The sequence below is a fragment of the Neurospora crassa genome, linkage group I, assembly GCF_000182925.2.
Source record: "Neurospora crassa OR74A linkage group I, whole genome shotgun sequence".
Classification (NCBI taxonomy): domain Eukaryota; kingdom Fungi; phylum Ascomycota; class Sordariomycetes; order Sordariales; family Sordariaceae; genus Neurospora; species Neurospora crassa.
Genome location: NC_026501.1, coordinates 3,037,660 through 3,054,976, shown reverse-complemented (window position 1 = coordinate 3,054,976; position 17,317 = coordinate 3,037,660). Strand labels below are relative to the sequence as shown.

The following is a 17,317-nucleotide window of genomic DNA, read 5'->3' as shown; positions in this document are numbered from 1 at the left end:
CTGTGTTTGTCCAATGCGGGCTTCTGGGGTAGGGGGATGGTGACGAAGAACTCGTTATGGCTCACCAGTGTTGGTTGTTCAGTGCTTACCGAATTGACTTGGCGTGAGCAACCGCAAATATTCATTGACCAGTCGTTTCAAAGATGCCGGAAAGCTGCTTTGAAATGCCGTGCTGACGGCTTTCAGGCAGAACGGATGGCTGAGACATGGCTTGATGGCGGTTTCGACTGCCGTGACATGAATCATTTGCGGCATTGGTGTTGTTGAGGGGGGGGGGGCTCTCGCCTGCCAACGTCCATAATGTTCACTGCAGGACCCTCACAGGCGTGTCTGCTCCTTGTTGAGGGCATCCCACTGGTGTGGTCACACAAGGCGGCCGCCAACTCAATTCAGATGCCGAACAATCGGTTCCCCTCGTGTTCCGTCAGGGCAAACTAGAAGTATTCTTAGGTCGAACGGTACCTTGGTTGGTAGACAATGATCCTAAAAGAGGTGACCACCACCTTCTGACTTTTAAGAGTCGGTGTGTCGTCGGTCATTGCCCCAGGTCTGACCTGCCAGAATGAAGATGATTTAAGTTAACACCGCTTGACTGTCATGTGAACGACATCAAAGAAGGCAAGGGGAAGGAAGAAGGCAGATGTGGTTGTGCGCAGCATCCCGCTTGGCGGCCCTGGAAGTATTTTCCATAGTACATAGAGGTACCTAGGTACATATGGGTGAGAAAGTGGACTGCCAATTTCGAGGACTGTGGGGCTTATCAGAACTCAATGACCAATAAGACGTCTCGGTTCTCGCATCCATCTCCGACCATTCTACCTCTTCTGTTTTCTCAGTCTCTGACCTTGCAGCAATTCCTGGGGAGGGAAAGGCGTTCGCATCAATGTACGTTGGACTTGCTCGCCTTGGCACCCTTTGCACCGTTCAACACACTTTTGTTGTCCTCCCCCAAAATCCGACCTGAGAGAGGGCAACTAACACGACATATCGTCCAGTTAGTGTAGTTGCCTTGTTGGTCGTCATCGGCCTGGTTCCGACATCAGGGCACTCATCTCCCAGCTCCAAAATCCCAACCAATGTCCGCATCTCCCAGACGCCAGGTCCCAGGCCCAGGGCCCCCAAGAACCGCAGGAACCAATTCCAGAGGCCAGCGAGGTTCACTCCCCACGTTTCTGCCACGGGCCGCCAGTGTCCACCGGGCACCTCTGAATTTGAGGCTCCTCACAGGCTGTACAACCCAGGTCGTACTAGCGTGTGCCCAACACCTTGGGACTGGGAGGGCGCTGTTCCGACGGTTTGGATAGGTAGCCCGTGGCTGTTAACTTCTCCCATGGACACTTGGCTCGGAGAAACACCGACGCGATCCTTCTTGACCTTGGCTTCCCTCTCGGCTATGTTTCCAGACGTCGTAATACGAGTTCCTGGACGAGATACAACGTCACCTCGGCCCGCGGCATTGGCAGCCAGCATCTGCGTATATCTATAGTACCCCTTCTAACACCCCGGAGCCCGGTCCTATGGGTAGGAGTGTGGACGGACATGGAGATGGATTGGCCAGGACATGGCGAATACAAGACAAAATAATGGATCTGATGGAGCCGCCCGCTTGCATGCGCTCCCCCGTTGGTAATAAGCCAAAGGCATGGTTTGCTCTCACATGGTGGGCATGGCCTTCTTGTGTCGTGCACGACCGCCATCCTTCGATCGATGCAGCTTTGCAATCTTTGGGAATTCTGGGTCCTCCATAGGCCATAAGACCATGTTCCGACAACCTCCTCCTCCATTGACAACGAAAGGGGCATGGACTGCTCACTCCTCCGGATTTCCCCCGGAGCGACTCCCCTCCTCTCCGCCAACTAGCATCTAGCCATGTAGAAGCCCGTCTCTATAGCCTGGGTCTGCCCTGTCTATTGCCGTCTGATCCCATTCGCCTTTGTCTTCGTCGCAATAACAACTGGAGCTTGCCCTGTCGTGCGACTTGTACCCGCAGTCTCGCCGGCAAACTTCACTGGTTCTTCTTCTCTTCCCTCCCGGATACGCATATTGAGATCGGATCAACACCGACAGCGTGGGACCAGCCCAGTTATTACTCCACGTTTCCCTCTCCTCCATTCCTTCGACCAACACCACACCAACCGAACACGTCCCCAACGTCCCGGGACAGATACCAGCAGTGCGGTTTGACAGACAAGTCATACGGCCGTGCGACCGGCCCGGAAGGCAATCAGCTTCCCAACGAGACGGAGCCAGTGACCTCGGTGTAACCCAAACCAGTCCAAACTGTTACTCGACGTCGATATCCTGGTCAAGCCCGAACCCAGGCAGAATCCGACAGACAGGCGACAGCCATCAGACATACAGCCAGCAGTGCTAACGGTACATACCACTGCTGCATTGAGGTTACTGCACCTTCAACGACGGACCGCAAACAACGTCCTTCCCTCTAAAGGGAGTTGATGAAGAATAATAGTTCTTGATGTTGGCTCTTACTTACAGGTATTATACCTCCCCGTTCTTACTCTTGGTTGCGCTGTTTTACCCAATACTGTGTTGCATTCTATACCACCAGCCGACAGCCCCTGGTTGTTTTGTATCATCCCCTACTTGAGCCAGGCAACATCTGGATCTCAAATCCATGCATATTGGGAACACACCAGGCATGCCTCTTTATACGTATGGCCTTAACCGTGCGTGCTTCTTGTTATGTACGGCTTGCGGGAACTATTCAATAGCATGATGTGGTTCACCCATTCCGTTTCAATCTACTACGGACGTGTGGCTTCAATGAGCCTCTCTTTCATCCCTATTTGTCTAGTTGAGGGAAGTGAATGGCTGACCTCATGTTTCCAGGCACTTCACTTGCCAAGGTTCAAATTTGGTCCCAGGGTCATTGTACCAGCAAAACCTTCGCCTTGTTTATACTTATATTCACTTATTGTGGTTGGAGCACAACGTGTGCCACTTTGACCTTTCGACGACTTCAAATCTGAAGCAGCACTACATACATCGAAAAGCCAAATCGAACTGTCAACATGGGAAAATTCAAGATTAGCTCTTGGCTGAACCGCAGCCCATCACCCATATCCGACGAGGATGGAAAGAAGCAAAACCGCTCGTCATTTTCGGCCCTGTCTTCATCACTGACCTCCAAGCTCAAGGAGCCTCAGTCTAGCACCACTGGAATCCATACCCCTCCTCCCGATGAACCGGAGCGACAGCCATCAACCTCGCGGATGATTGCGTTGGCGCAAAAGATTGCAAAGGAAACAGAAAAGTTGGAGACGTACATGAAGGATAACAACCTCCCGATGCCAAGTTTTGACGTTGATGCGCCCGCCGATTTCCCGAAACTGCCCGCCGAGATTTCGAGAAGCAGGCAGGAAATCATTTTCGCTACGAGAGAACTGGGCTTGCTTGCACATGGACCTCGCGAGTCGCTGAGATGGGGTGTTTGGGAGGTGCGTTGGCGAGAATTGTTCTCAAGGTTCTTGATTTTTCGGTAACAGAGGTTGAACTGACATGCTCTATAGTTCCTTGACGTTCTTGCCTTGCAAGTGATCACTCATTATGATATTGGTGAGTCTATGGTTAACCGCACTGTTTTGCCCTTCTTGCAAATCGCTAACAGTTTTCAGCCAAACTGTTCCCCCCAGCCGAGACCATCACCCTCTCGGAGCTTCAATCCAAGACATCATTGGACCCCATCAACCTGGCCCGCATCCTCCGCCTCGCCATGACTAAGGGCATCTTCCGTGAGCCGGTCCCGGGCATCATTGCCCACACGGCCGCCTCCCGCGTGCTTGCTGAGGACAGCGACCTGCATGCCTGGGTTGCCTTCAACGGAGAGGACATCTTCCCGGCCGCAGCCCACGTGCTTGAGGCGCTCAAGACCCACCCAGAAGCCACCTCACTCACCCGCGCCGGCTTCCAATTCGCCTTTGGTACGGTCGATAAGGAGCCCATGTTCGTTACCTTTGGCAAGGACCCGGCGCGCGCGCGGCGTATGGGCAAGGCCATGGTCAGCCTTACTGGCGGCGAAGGCTACGAGGTCTCGTATCTGCTCGATGTCGAGGGTGGTGGCTACGACTTTAGCGAGATCGACGCTAAGGGGGGCATGTTTGTGGACGTGGGTGGCTCGCATGGTTTTGTGGACGTGGACTTGGCCAAGAAGTATAGGAACATGAAGTTTGTGGTACAGGATACGGCCAAGACGGTCGAGAGCGCGCCCAAACCGATTTGTGAGGACGAGCAGGTTGCTGGCAGGATTGAACTGATGCCTCATGATTTCTTCCAGGAGCAGCCTACCAAGGATGCTGATGGTGAGTACCATGTCTTTCCTTGTCGCCGAGTTTCGCTTACCAACCAATACTTATAGTCTACTTCTTCCGCTGGATCATGCACAACTACTCTACCCCCTATGCCATCAAACTCCTGAAGAACTTGATCCCCGCCCTCAAGCCCGGCGCCCGCGTCATCATTAACGACCATTGCCTTCTCGAGCCCGGTCAGGAAAATCCCTGGGACGAGACCGTCATGCGTCGTATGGACTTGGTCATGCTAGCGTTGCTCAACGCGCAGGAGCGCACCGAGGCCGAGTTCAGGGAACTGTTCAAGGCTGCTAGTGATGGGTTTGTTTTCAAGGTATGTCCAGTCATCAGCACCACATTCCGCATGAGTAATGCTTTCTGGGTTTACCTCTGAATACTTGATGGCTAACAATATGTTGCAATAGGGCGTCACAAGACCTAAGGGATGCCGAATGAGTATCATCGAGGCTGTTTGGCGACCTGACTTGGTTGATTACGGTGCTTCTGCTACTCCTGCTGATGCTGATGCTGCTGCTGGTGCTACTGGTGCCACCACCGCCGCCGATGTCGAAGCTCCTACAACAAATGCCCTTGAGAAATTGGAGCTGGAGGATCAGGAGGCTAAGTGAACAGCCAACTATTAGCCATTTCGGCTTGTAGAAAAAAAGCCGGTCGAGAGTGAGTGACTGAACTTCTCTAGCCAGTTTGAGTGCCCTTCTTCACTCATCCTTATCAGTTCATTGGCAACTTGCTGCATTGAACTTTCAGGCTTTCAGCTTCTTTTCTTTTCGTTCTTACCATAATTTGGAGTATACCCTCTGGAGAAAGAGCAGAGAAGTTTAATTTTCCCAACGGATACTTCAGAGACGAGAGGAGAATGAGTGAAGAACAGAAGCAGATGCAGAAAAGGAAAGCGGCGGAGGAGCAAAGCGGTGGGTCATATCATCAATATTCATCCCACCTACCTCATCCGCTCAGAAATATCATAGATTAAACATACCCTTAGGTACCTCGCAGGCCTTAGCTAGTAATCTGAATTCACTAATGGTATTAATGATGATACAAAGTATAACTCAAATACACACGGTAGACGGGAAGAGATCTTGAGGCAGCCGATATGAACCATGTACAGGAGAATATCTATGGTCGAAACATCGCCGTCATGATGTTGCAGAAAATGAGTCTTGCAACATGTATTATTCGATTGTCATTCTTGTTCTTTTAATAAGTTTTTCATATTCGTTTAACCCTTTTCTTTTTTTTCTTTTTTTTTTTTTATTTTTTTTTTTTTATTTTTTTTCATCTTGATTTTTTCTTCTTAGAGGGGAGGTTGGTTCCAACTGACATCAATGGCATTCTATTTCCACCCGCATCAAGATCTACTTGCAGAAGATCTGTGATGTTTCGCGATAGGTCGCGTTGATCCTGCCATTTTATTTCTCTTTCATTGTGTTTCACAATTCGGCTTGTCTTTCCTCGGGCCGGCTGGCATCAACGGATGAGCCGCACCTTCCCCTTCAACGGCACGTCCCCCCCTCCCCCCTCCCCCTCTCTTTTCACTGTACATCGGGAGCGCAACTTCCGTAATAAGTCGAACTTTTCGTTCGCTTTAATTCTTTTGTCTGGATTAACGGCCAACAACCACTACAACAGCGAATAACCGACAAAGGCGAACAGAACACCCGGGGAGACAGCGCCAGCGCCAGCGCCAGCGCCAGTAGGCCAGCGGGCCGTGCCGACTTCACTTGGGCCGCATTCAAACAAGTAAAACAATGAGGAGGACTGGAGGATGAGAACGGAGCAAGCATAAAGAGGGAGGTGCGGTCTTGCCCGTCCGTACGCCACACGCAAAATCACATTTGCACACAGGAAGGAAGGAAAGTGAGTGAGGAGGGGGGACGGACGGGAACAGCCCAGAACAAAAAGAGTGAGTACTTGCTACCTCTAGGCAGGTAGGTACGTACCGGCTGAGACGAGAAAGTGACGACATGTCAACAAGTGAAGTGAAGGTGAGTACAAAGACACCGACTTTACTGTACTGTATTGTACTGTAACGACTATCATACTTGCTCGGCCAACTCGGCCAATTCAGCCAGCAGTTGGCATCAACTACTTAGTATGTCTCTTCAAACAGCGCTTTCAAGCTTCTTCGTCAGAATAAGTATGGATGGGATGGGTCTAAATGGCTAACGTGGGTCTAGTGTTCGTTACTATACCTCTACCTACCTTTCTGATCCACAATAAACCTCTCAGGAGATTGCATCTATCACTCCGAGTTATTGCAATATAGTAGAACAACAACAAAGACGACGATGTATAGCAGCTACAAGTTTAAGGGAATATCTATCCATATATATCATCAATCATTCTACTATCACCCAATGACTTGCTTGGTTGGCTCACTAGTCGAAAGCCATCCGACAGAGAGGGAATGGTAATGTAAGCATGTTCTGGGAGATACATTCATAATTTTCATTCTCAACGACACCAAACCAGACGGGCAACAATACAAACAGATAGACTATTTGCCCTAGTGCCTCTCTCCTTCCTCTATTCTTCTAAAGCGAAGAATAAGACAAGTCAAGACGAGACAGGACAAACACCACTACTCGGCCGATTGACCAGCAGTTGACCGTCCTTCTCTTTTCTAGCAAGAGAGCGAGAACCACCAGGTCTGTCGTGACAAGAAGCATATGCCGACCTTTTCAAAATCTGAAATTCTTATCATCGAATCAATTCTTTGCTTTACATCAATTTTTATAATTTTGTGTTTTTGTCATATACATATAAGTGTGTCAAGTTATTGAACAATCAGTCGAGATCGATCGTATCATCGATCGATTAACTGATTTCATCCATCCATACATCAGTTCCATTTCCTTACCCATTTCCATACCCATTCCAGTCCTTCCCTCTCTTTGCTCTTCTTAATCATCATGAAACATTGTTTGTGTATATCTTGTCTTTGGGAGTGGTGCTTTTTTTGTGGTAGTTTTATGTTGAAGAAATTTCATGTTTATGAGGTGCGGTGAGATGCGATGCGATGCGAGCGAGTCTGAGGGTGGCGGTGCTTAAGATTCCTCCTCCTTCTTGTCGCCGTATCGCATGCGCTCATTCCACTTGCGCTTTCCAACGCGGGTCTCGTAGTGCGGCGCAGCCGTCTTGACGTCTTGCATCATGCCTTCGATGGCAGTTCGGGTCTTGTTTCGGTAGCAGTCCACTGTGTTTTAGGTAGCAATGATTAGCAATCTTTTTGCGTAGATGGGAAGGAAAGCGGAGGAAGTGATAAAAGGAAAGGGAAAAACCCACAAGCACGCTGCAGGAACACCGTCCTTCCAGCGAATACTCTGCTCTGGAGCCAGGCCATGCGATAGCCCAAGTCATTGAGTCGCACCTCTTTTCCACGGAACGCTTTCCTCATTCGGGGGATGGCGATCTCGCCCTCCTGGCTTTCGCCCATCGGGACCTTGACCATGACTCTGCCGCTCCGCTTGGTACCCCTTGCTGCGCCCCGACCCTCCGTATCGGTAGTACCGTCATCCTCCACGTCACTCAGGTCATCGGTAAAGAACTTGCTGCCAGTGGCACTAGGAGGTGGGCTTTGCATCTCACGAGGGAAGTACGAGCGAGGGTAAACGCTAGCGCCCTTGCGGAAACTGTCGGGAATCTCGCGCGTGTCGACTCCATCAAGAGTAACTCTCACGCGGAGACGGCTGTGCCTGTCGCTGTCCTCAACCAGGATAAACTTGCGCTTCTTTGCTTCGGGGATATCAGGGAAGAGATCCTCGGGCTCGTCATCACGGGCGGTGCCGCGGCCGGGGGTCGTCGTGCGACGAGCGGTAACAGGACCGGTGCCGCTGGCATGTGGAGAGCCACTGAGGGTGTCATGAATCGAAGGCATTGCGGACGAACCGTATGGCGCACCGTTGGGATATGAGCCGTGGTTGGAGAAAACCTGGGCTGGTCTTTCGTCAGAGCTACCCTGGGAGGGAGCCTGATGATGATGGTGGTGGTGGTGCTGTTGGTCGTCACCGTACTCCCCATCGCCTAAAAAAAGCAAAGAAATACGAGTTAGCATGTTGATCCCAGTGGTGGATAGGCCAGACCCGACGGCATGGACCAGTTAGCCTTGCAACTTGAGAGTGCGATTGAGTGTGATGCTGTTTCAAACCAAAAGCCTGCGCGGCAACGTCAACTCGCAAATCTCTAACAACCCCCATGCAATGCGCGGTAAAGACAAAGTAACAGCAATTTCGGGGCTTTCCAGCCGCTCGGGAATGCCCCCCTGCTTCGCAGAGGGCCAAGTACATGTGTGGGTGATGATGGCGTTGGTTAATATGTGACAAGCGATGCTGATGGGTATGCAATTGCAAGGTAAATGCAATGCAAAACGTTTGCCAGAAGCCAGACGACTGAACGACGACCGAAAACCAGCAACACAAACTAAACAACAGCAAACGCGCAACTATCGTAATGTACAGATCTTTGTTTATACCAGAGATCTCCAGTATCGCCCATGCAGAGCTCGTCAACTTGCGTTGGCAAGCCGGTATATATCAAATCTGAAAGAAAAAGACAAAAACAAAATATCCCAAAACCCATAACATAAACCAAACAAGGCAGGCGCAGTTTTAAACAATCGGTTTGAAATGAGGTATCACACTGAATCGCAACAACTCGCGCATTAGGCCATCTGGTGAAACATACCGACTTCGTCTCCTCCTCCCTGAGCATTTCCGTTATCGTGGGCATGGTGATGGTGCATCGACGTACCCATATTATTAATTCCAGGCTTGTTGATAGCGGCAGCGCCGCTGGAGCCCATTGCCGCCGGTGTCGAGATGCCAGCAGGGCCGGTGGGACCGGCCATGTGGGCAGGATGGGGCGTTGCTGAACCGGCCTTGTTGCGGTGGTTCATCTTGGCCATTCGCCGCACGCGGCGGGATCTGAGTCGCGGATCTTGGTTACTGTTGCGCCAGCTGTCCACCGCCCTTTGAATGAGCCCTCTCTTGCCTCTAAGGGGCGGGTTCAGCTGGGCCAACGCCCAACCGACGGTGTTGCACTCGGTCTCGTACTGCAGACGGTTGCCACGGTACTGCTCCTTGGGGCAGCACGCGCGAGGATAAACGCAGTTCTCGGTCTTGAACTCGGGAGACAGCTCATCCTGATTAACCGATTCCACGTCGCAACGGATTGTGTATTCCATCTTGACCCTGTCGCGAGAGTACTCGAAAGCAATCCACTGAACACCGTTTTGATCCTGTCTAACGACGAGTGGTGTTGTCGCGGGAATCGGACCGGGAGCCGCGTTAGGGTTCACGCCAGATGCCGATCCAGTGGGCGTCGTGCCGTTCTGAGGAGTAGTCGACGGGGCGCCGCCAGCGAGCGGTACGGGGGCATTGTTTCTCTGCATCTGATGGTTCATGCCGTGCTGGGTCTCAATCTTGCCCTGGCGAGGGCTGACTGTTGCCATTCCTGCCTGAGCATTCAGTGTCGCCTGGTGGCTTGTCTGGTGCTGCGGCGCGGTGTGAGACATCATCATGCTGGGCTGAGAGGCTATGGACTGGTGAGACTGCTGGGCGTGTTGCGCATATGGCGAGGGCGCGGTTTGCGCCGGCATCGACGAGTACTGCGGGTGCTGAGGAGCGCCATAGTACATAGACTGCTGGTGTAGCTGCGAAGGGGCTTGCCCGTAGATACTCCTTTGCTGATCATGCCCCGAAGGCGACGCGACCGATGCTGGCGAGTTCGATTGAGGGGTATGATAAGAGGTCATAGGCGGGTAGGGAGGCCTTATCGACGTGGCCATCATGTCTCCGGTATCTGCACGATCGCGTAAGCATCGTGAAAAAGATGAGGGGGGGCCAGGACTAGGACGGCGAAGAAACTCACCTGCGGATGTATATCCGCTTGTCGCGCCAGGGGTGCTGTAGGGACTGGGATGCGGGTAGTAAGGCAGATGATCCTGAGTGTTGTTGGCCTGAGGCGGCTGCTGATAGACAGAGTGGCCCGAGGAATAGGCACTCTGGTGTTGAGGCGGTTGCTGAGGTGCCGGGTTGTGATGCTGCTGGTGCACAATGCTCGAGGGTCTCGAGTGTTGTAGATGGGGAGGAACAGGACCCTGCTGCTGGTGATGGGGGTGATGCTGCATAGAGGAGACAACCATTAGATTTCAGAGTACAAGGTCATATGTTGAAAAAAACAACCATGTGTTCCGGAGCACGGTGAACGCGTCTTGGATATTTTTTTTTCTTTGCGAGGACCAGAAGAACATGCAAGGACTGGGGATGTTGATGTTTTTCAGGGGCCCCGTCAGAAAAAAAAAAAAAAAAAAAAAAAGCGACGACGAGGATCAACGGGTGAGGCGGGCAGGCGGGCTAGCCTCGGGAATTTGGTGTGGGATTTGTAGTTAGGACAAGGCCCTCCTTCCATACGGCATGCGAACCGAACGCTTTCTGGCTGGAGAGAGAAGGGGGAGGGGGGGCGACTGGGACTGTCTGGGACCATCTCTGCGACCGTGACGGGGGCATTGTACTGGCACCGCAACTGGCAGTGAACTTGCAGCCCACAGCTCCCAGGATCAACGCGACCACGAGTGGAGCGACGAGGTATCGGAATCAACACCCGAAGTTTCGAGATTCCCACTGGGTTTCTCTCAGTCGCAGCGTCGTATTGCGCACACCCAGGAACACTACCCCGGGCTGACCGACGGACAGGAGCGCAGAAGCCAGAGTAAACACTAACCCTAACTGTTGTGACGGAGATCGGAAAAAGGAAAGGTGAGCGTGTTTGTCTGCTGGGGCGGGCAAGGGTGCGCCAAATGGTTTTGCTCTGCGAACTCACACCGCTGCCTGGCGATGTGAGAGGGAAATTACGAAAAATGCTGGCGACTGTGGGGATCCAGGATGATGGATCAGGATCGATGTCGAGAAGAGGCAGGTGGGCCCCGGCCTGAGGTGAAGACCGGAGCAAAAGGAATGAACGAGTACAGTTTGCGGGAAATGATGGACAGACCCTGTCTAATTCTGCGCTTGTAAAAAAAAAAAAAAAAAAAAAAAAAAAAAAAAAAAAAAAAACGTGCAGACGGTGGGTGCATTGCAGGCCAAGAGAAGTGTCAGATGTACCGAAGCGTTTCGTCCGTTTTGTAACGGCGGCGTCTAGGATACAGCACGGTGCGTTTAGCAGGCCTTATTTCTGCTACTTCGATCCGCCACACTTGCAAGGCCAGGCTGGTGCTTGTCTCCGCGCGTCTGGTATATCCACACGAACGAAGCGTAAAAACCGCCCCAGAGACTTCCCCTTGCTGTCATTCTTCAGCAAACTAGGCCATTGACGGTCCCGGACGAGACACAAGCGCACCAGTCCATATTACCCAGTGCCAGAGGCCGTCCGATGAGAAGAAGGAGACATCGGCAAGGTGTGTATGGATCATGGATGTGGTTAGACAGCGCATGGTCTGAAAACGTGAACAAGGGGCGAGTGCTTTTTAGATGAAGTGACCAATGATAGCGAGGATACACGAGACTCCAGAGGCCGAGTAGCACCACTCTTTGCCCAACAAAGTATCGGTGACCGGAGCTAGCCACTCTCTGCCACTGAAGGCAAACCCCTAGCGGCCTTCTGGCAGTCCGACGATGTTGATGGTTTCGATGGATGCGACTTGACTCTGGGGCCCGTGTGGTAAACGAATTTGGTGACACTGGCGCCTTCTCACTGGAGTTCCTGACTGGAGTTCCTCACTGGAGGTCTCTGGCGTGTCCCTCGACGCTGCTTCCATCGTTTTTCGGTTGCATGGGCAAGGATGGGCGGTGTGCATGTGGGTCCCGTATCCCACGCGCGGATCCCTGCCCTGACTGGCCATTTGGAGAATCCATGCACCTTTCGATTCTCCCCAGTCACCATCAGAAGGCCCTTGCCTGATAAATCGGCCTGGATGGCTTCGAGAACATTACTGTGTAGAAAGCCACTAGCTACAAAAGGAACGGCGGAATCGGTGTCGCCTCGGAGCGAAAGCCCATGTTTGGCAGCGAAATACCAATGTGAACCAAGCTCTGGACAACAGCCGCTCCATCTGCTCCCCCGCCGCACAGCATACAGAGCACGCTTGTGTTTGTAGCCGCACGCGGAAAGAATACTCTTAACGATGCGCGGTAAATACCGACAGTGACTAGGGTGCACGAGTCGCAACTCTGGCTCTTGGTGCCTCTATCGCGCTCAGTCGGTCGCCGTTACTCATCACGCCCCTGTCAGATTTTTCGGTGGACCTTTGGGGGGGGGGGAGGGAGGGAAACGACGAAAAGACCCAGACGTCGCGCGTCGACTCGTCAACGGTTGGCTAGCTTGCTCCTCTCCGGCCCCACCCTTCAGAGACTTTAGTGAGAAAGTTAGAGCGCCGGGACCACTCGGTCGCGTATCGCCTCTAGGCTCCACCGGCCAAGATCTCAACTGACTCTGAACAGACTCATTCATGGCCAAGCGCTATCGCTCGTGACAGTCGCTATGGCGAGACCGTCGCACGAGGCTTCTCGAGCGTGTGTGAGAACTGACTAATACGTAGGCGTTTGAAGTGAATGCGATGGGCGCAGTCTGCGTCTTGGGAGGCGGATCGCTAGACCTTCTTTTTTCTCAATTCGTGAAATGGTAGTGACCACGTGCCCTGCAAGAAAGCCAGTTTTGATATGATAGGCAGCCGCAATGTCGTCAGAGATGACACTACGTAGGCAGTGAACAGCCATTGTGCGCTTGAGATTCCCAGCCACCACACTGTCGTTATAGGGGAAGCAAATGAAGACCTCGATCTCGAGCAAACTGCAATACCGCGTTTGCGACTCTGCACACTGGCCGGTACCCCCACCGGGAAAGCTGCACCACTCAGCTAGCAGCAAATCCGCTGTGAGCGCCCGGCAAATGTGCGTGGTGCGAAATCGCATGCGTTGCTTGGCGGGCAAGGCGCAGAGAGGCGGACAGCCGACGAAAACCAGCAAAATGATCGCGAATTGCCCAAGGACATTTGCGTTATTTCTGCAGTTCTCCGATAGCGCCCAGCTCGGTGTCTATGGTTTGCGTACTGCTTCCACCATCGGCTCAGGACCTCCTGCGGTGCGACTCGCTAGCTTCTGTTCCACCGCCGTGCGCGTCCAAATCACCTCTGCCAGGTCACGCTTTGTGATGGGAAGTTATGGGAGTGCAAACATGAGGCCTGAGATGCACGAGGGGGTTGATGATAGCGCACTGCGCGCCGACATCGACGCACAGCCCTTGTTGCATACTTCCCGACGCCCTGGCTGGGTGAAACAGGTCACCCCTGCAATTCCCAGAAGCCCTGCCCAGCAGTCGATGGCACCCGCACCTAGCAGGCTTTCGACAGGCACCCGATTTTTCTGGAACATCTGTGATCCTGGGATACCTGACTTGGGCCAGGACCCCTGTCCAAATGCGGCAACTTTGCAACGGTGTAGGTAACAAGGAATAAAACAATAAGGGGTGTGTTCAAGTCAGACGTTGATGTTTCGATGTCGACGTCTATCACGACAATGGCGGTCCTTGCGCACATATCCGACATGAGTATACTGCCCGTGTAGCACGAAGCCCCTACCGCGGACACGTTGGGTGTAAAGACCGCCGCAAAACAGCGTCACTAGACGCCCGACACTGGTCATGAAATACGACATCTTCCCAGACGCGCCACGTTGTAAGAGGCCTGGTGGATAGTGTAATGTTTGTAATGGGAAATGTGTGAAGACGAAACAGAGTGCGACTTACCGAATCGTGGCCGGGCTCTTCCTTATACTGGCCCGGGGCCTGACGATGAGCCATTGACAATCCCATGGATAATTATTTCCCTTTGCGTAAAGGGCAACGGTGAATGTGTCTATAAAGGAAAACAGTTAGTAAGGGGCAGAACAAACATATGGCCCTACCGGTTTTCGGAAACCATCCTGGACGCTGTGCTCTCCGTGGACAGATGTATATCCTTGCCAACGGATGTGTAGAGGCGGGAACGTTGAGCGACCGGCCTGGTGACAGCTGAACCATGTGCGGTAGTGGATTCACTGAGTACTCACAATGCTTTGTCTTGCCTTCGGTAGCTGAAGGGATCTTGGTGGTAGATGCTAGGAGGACGCGACGGCGAACGGATACCTCCAAGGTAATGTGAGGCAGCCTGGGCAGTTCTCTAGTTGTTTCTTTGCCGTGAACCTAGCTCAGCGGGATGCACGGATGGTAATACTTGTTGACTAGGAGGCAGGAGACGGATCTTACACTGGCGTGAAGATTAGCAAAGCTGGGGAAAGGAAGACGTTAGCAAACAGTCTGTTGAATGTGCTTTGAAGAGCGGGTTTCTCGACTATTAAAAATAGTAATGAAGTGGCAGCGGCCTTGGAAATCAGACCGAAATTTCTAAGCTCAATGCATTGTCCGAGGGCGGCACTAGACTGGAACGTTGCCGAAATTGAAACGGCTTTGCCTTGGGATTGCGCAGCCCCTTGCCAGAAAACGGTACGGCAATCTAGGGACCACCGCAAAGCCGGTGGAGAAGCTTGGAGGAGAAAAAAAAAGAGAGAGAGAGAGACACACACACACACATACCAATGTCGTAAATCGAGTTTTTTTTTTTTCCGATTTTTGGGTTGAAGAAAAACAAATGCTCAAAGTAAATGCTCTGTGACCATTCAGGTCAGTGTCTGTTTTGCTTCGATTTAGTCGAAAGTAGTACAGTAGTCAATTCATGCTGCGACTTGGGAAACCAACTCAGGGGCAATCTGCCAGGGCCAGTGTGGTGGACAGCCCCTGCTGCAGCCACGTGCGAGGGCAGAAGGGTTATCATGCAGGTGGAACTGAAGCTTCAACTTTGTTACATACATGTACGTTCGTACCTTACCTTTCAACGAAACTTTGGAGGCAGCCGGGGTCTGTAGTCGGCTGTGACGCGCTGCACACGCTTATGTTAGTCTCTGCAGATACGTCACCTCTCGATGTCAACGCCGGAAGCGCTTTGTATTAGATTGCAGAGAATTGGAGCTGTGTCGGCTCCTTGGCCGAATATCAAATTGGTTGGAGCCGCTGTGGGTTTGACTGACCTTCACTAAATCGGAGCGTGGAATCCCTGACCCTGGATGAAATGTTAGATAAGTTCAGTGATGTGCTTGGCTTTCTATATGCGGTGCATTGTTCGAGATCGAAGTATTTGGACCTCTGCAATTGAGGGGATCGAATGGGGATTCGACGGAGACCGTAGGTTTGAAGGGACAGGTGTGTTGTACTAGCATGTACCTGGATGAATGTCGAAAAAGATGACATACCAGTCCCCAGGTAAATAGCCCGGGGCAAAAATCGGATGAAGAGGTCGTCTCAAGTGGATATTGTGGTATGGTGCGAAGTGGTGCGTCCAATTCGGGGCGGACCGCGATCAATGGTGATGTTGTACTATGTATAAAGCTGTTATTGTATGAATGGTTTGTAGACCTGTCACCGCGTGCACCAGGTTGCCGTCGAAAGCACGTTCGGATGGAGGTCGTTCGTGGGCGGAGCAAGGATGATCGCGGAGGTGGCAGGGCTGGTAGCTCTGTGAGTTACACGGCAGTTAGAAATCAGTATGATGAACAAGACGTGTTGATAAGCACCACTAGGACCCCCGTGAACCCAAAGTTAGGCTCTAAGGTATAAGAAAATATCACGAATATCTCTACATGAAAGAGCAAGGCATGGTTTGGGAGTTACCCAGATGTAGACAGCGAGGTTGTAGCCAAGCTAGGTACCTGGTGTTGGGTCTTCAAGGGCTATCGACGGGGAGCTTGCGGAACGGCATGGCAGGCGGGCCGGGATTAGGGTAGGGGACAAGCATCATGCCGCCGAGCCTGGAGAAACGCCACGGGAAAGGTGTCTAAAAGCACAGCCAGGTTCCAGATCGTGCCTGGACGACAAGTGAAGGCAGGAGTGCGCAATTGGAGCGTGGGGATGGTGGGATAGTGTCAAACGCCCAGGCGCATATAGGGTTTGGATAAGAAACAACTGGCGATACCCGACACAGCCAGCAAGAGGTACAGCAGCGGGGATATGCCATCGCAAGTTTGCCGCAACTGACTTCACGTACCTGAAGATTGTTCCTGAAAATGCCAGTTGAAGCTACAGGTAGAAATTCGAGCAATCGCTGGTGCGGGGTAGAAGCACTGCGCTGGCTAAAGTATCTCCTTTGACTTTGACTAGCGGGAGTCTGGAAGTCTGAAAGCTTGGAAAGCTGTTTGAAAAAGACGGAAGGGCAAGGGGGGTGCAGTGGTTCAATAGAATGGATGCGCGCACAATCTCGATAGTCGTGGAGGTAGACGCGAGTTTTTTTTTCTTTTTTTTCTAGCTTTGCAGCTTAGATTTGGTGCGAGGAAGAATACGTCTAACAAAAAGATGAAGCTCGAGGTACGTGTTCAGAGAAGACGGACCGAGGAATCAACAAATGGGCTTCCTCAGACATCGCCGGCCAGCCCAACTGCGCCAGTAATCCAAATTTGCAAGGGGCACCCGCACCTGCAGCCTAGCACTCCTTCCCTCAGGGGTGTGTGTCTGTGGGGAAGTAAAGACACGCTGCTAGACGCGAACACGTGAACGGGGTGACAATCGATGTCCTCAGATGGAAGCCTTTCATCGCTTCTTCTAAGCTTGGTTTTGACGGCTACTCGCTTCAAGACTGAAAATACAGGTACGCGCACGTTTGGATAGAAGCAATGAGCCCGTACGTCGGGCAGATTGCTCCGAGAAAACACGCGATGCTGTGTCCACCTGAGACGGATGAAAGCTCAAATACCGAAGCGGTAGGAGGTACGTAGGCCGAGAGTGACACTCGCCGAGAGCAAAGTTATCATAGTAGCAGCGCTCCAGATTTTGTATTTATTGGACATGAGGGCACGGGTGAAAGAACCTATGTGGTTGCCTTCACAAGAGCAGGGGTACAAAGTCCGTGATCGTCGGACAAAGCTGCACAGCGACTTTTTTCGATGGTATAGAGCAACACAAAACCCGAA

General features: G+C 52.1%; 4 protein-coding genes and 1 non-coding gene across 6 annotated transcripts; 2 read left to right on the top strand and 3 right to left on the bottom strand.

Annotated features, from left to right (window-relative positions):
• The first annotated feature begins 847 nt into the window (after positions 1-847).
• Positions 848-5,362, top strand: NCU10075 (hypothetical protein). Its single transcript, XM_952774.2, has 6 exons — positions 848-2,496; positions 2,851-3,458; positions 3,531-3,576; positions 3,636-4,319; positions 4,376-4,641; positions 4,733-5,362. The coding sequence occupies exons 2-6, from the start codon at positions 3,033-3,035 to the stop codon at positions 4,934-4,936; spliced, it is 1,626 nt and encodes a 541-aa protein (XP_957867.2). The 5' UTR covers positions 848-2,496; positions 2,851-3,032; the 3' UTR covers positions 4,937-5,362.
• NCU10076 (hypothetical protein) lies at positions 1,222-1,761 on the bottom strand (the record flags this gene model as incomplete). Its single annotated transcript, XM_952775.3, has 2 exons — positions 1,222-1,480; positions 1,658-1,761. The coding sequence occupies 2 exons, from the start codon at positions 1,759-1,761 to the stop codon at positions 1,222-1,224; spliced, it is 363 nt and encodes a 120-aa protein (XP_957868.3).
• A 1,672-nt stretch (positions 5,363-7,034) lies between the features above and the next one.
• On the bottom strand, positions 7,035-10,995 carry NCU02644. 2 transcript variants are annotated; one of them, XM_011394692.1, is made up of 4 exons: positions 10,200-10,641; positions 9,081-10,130; positions 7,617-8,354; positions 7,050-7,527 (listed from the first exon to the last, which is right to left on the bottom strand). In XM_011394692.1, exons 1-4 carry the CDS (start codon positions 10,471-10,473, stop codon positions 7,379-7,381), a joined length of 2,211 nt encoding a protein of 736 aa, XP_011392994.1. In that variant the 5' UTR covers positions 10,474-10,641; the 3' UTR covers positions 7,050-7,378. The 2 variants fall into 2 exon arrangements, with proteins under 2 accessions (XP_011392993.1, XP_011392994.1); XM_011394691.1 differs by having other exon boundaries at positions 7,035-7,527; positions 7,617-10,130; positions 10,200-10,995.
• A 2,278-nt stretch (positions 10,996-13,273) lies between these two features.
• Positions 13,274-14,337, top strand: NCU02643 (hypothetical protein; the record flags this gene model as incomplete). The annotated part of the gene is made up of 3 exons (XM_958887.2): positions 13,274-13,761; positions 13,987-13,998; positions 14,195-14,337. The coding sequence occupies exons 1-3, from the start codon at positions 13,293-13,295 to the stop codon at positions 14,335-14,337; spliced, it is 624 nt and encodes a 207-aa protein (XP_963980.1). The 5' UTR covers positions 13,274-13,292.
• Positions 14,338-14,923: 586 nt separating this feature from the next.
• NCU14016 lies at positions 14,924-16,685 on the bottom strand. The gene is made up of 5 exons (XR_897800.1): positions 16,399-16,685; positions 15,608-15,870; positions 15,386-15,417; positions 15,182-15,237; positions 14,924-14,989 (listed from the first exon to the last, which is right to left on the bottom strand). It is a non-coding gene; the product is annotated as a ncrg72 (non-coding RNA).
• Between the last annotated feature and the right edge of the window lie 632 nt (positions 16,686-17,317).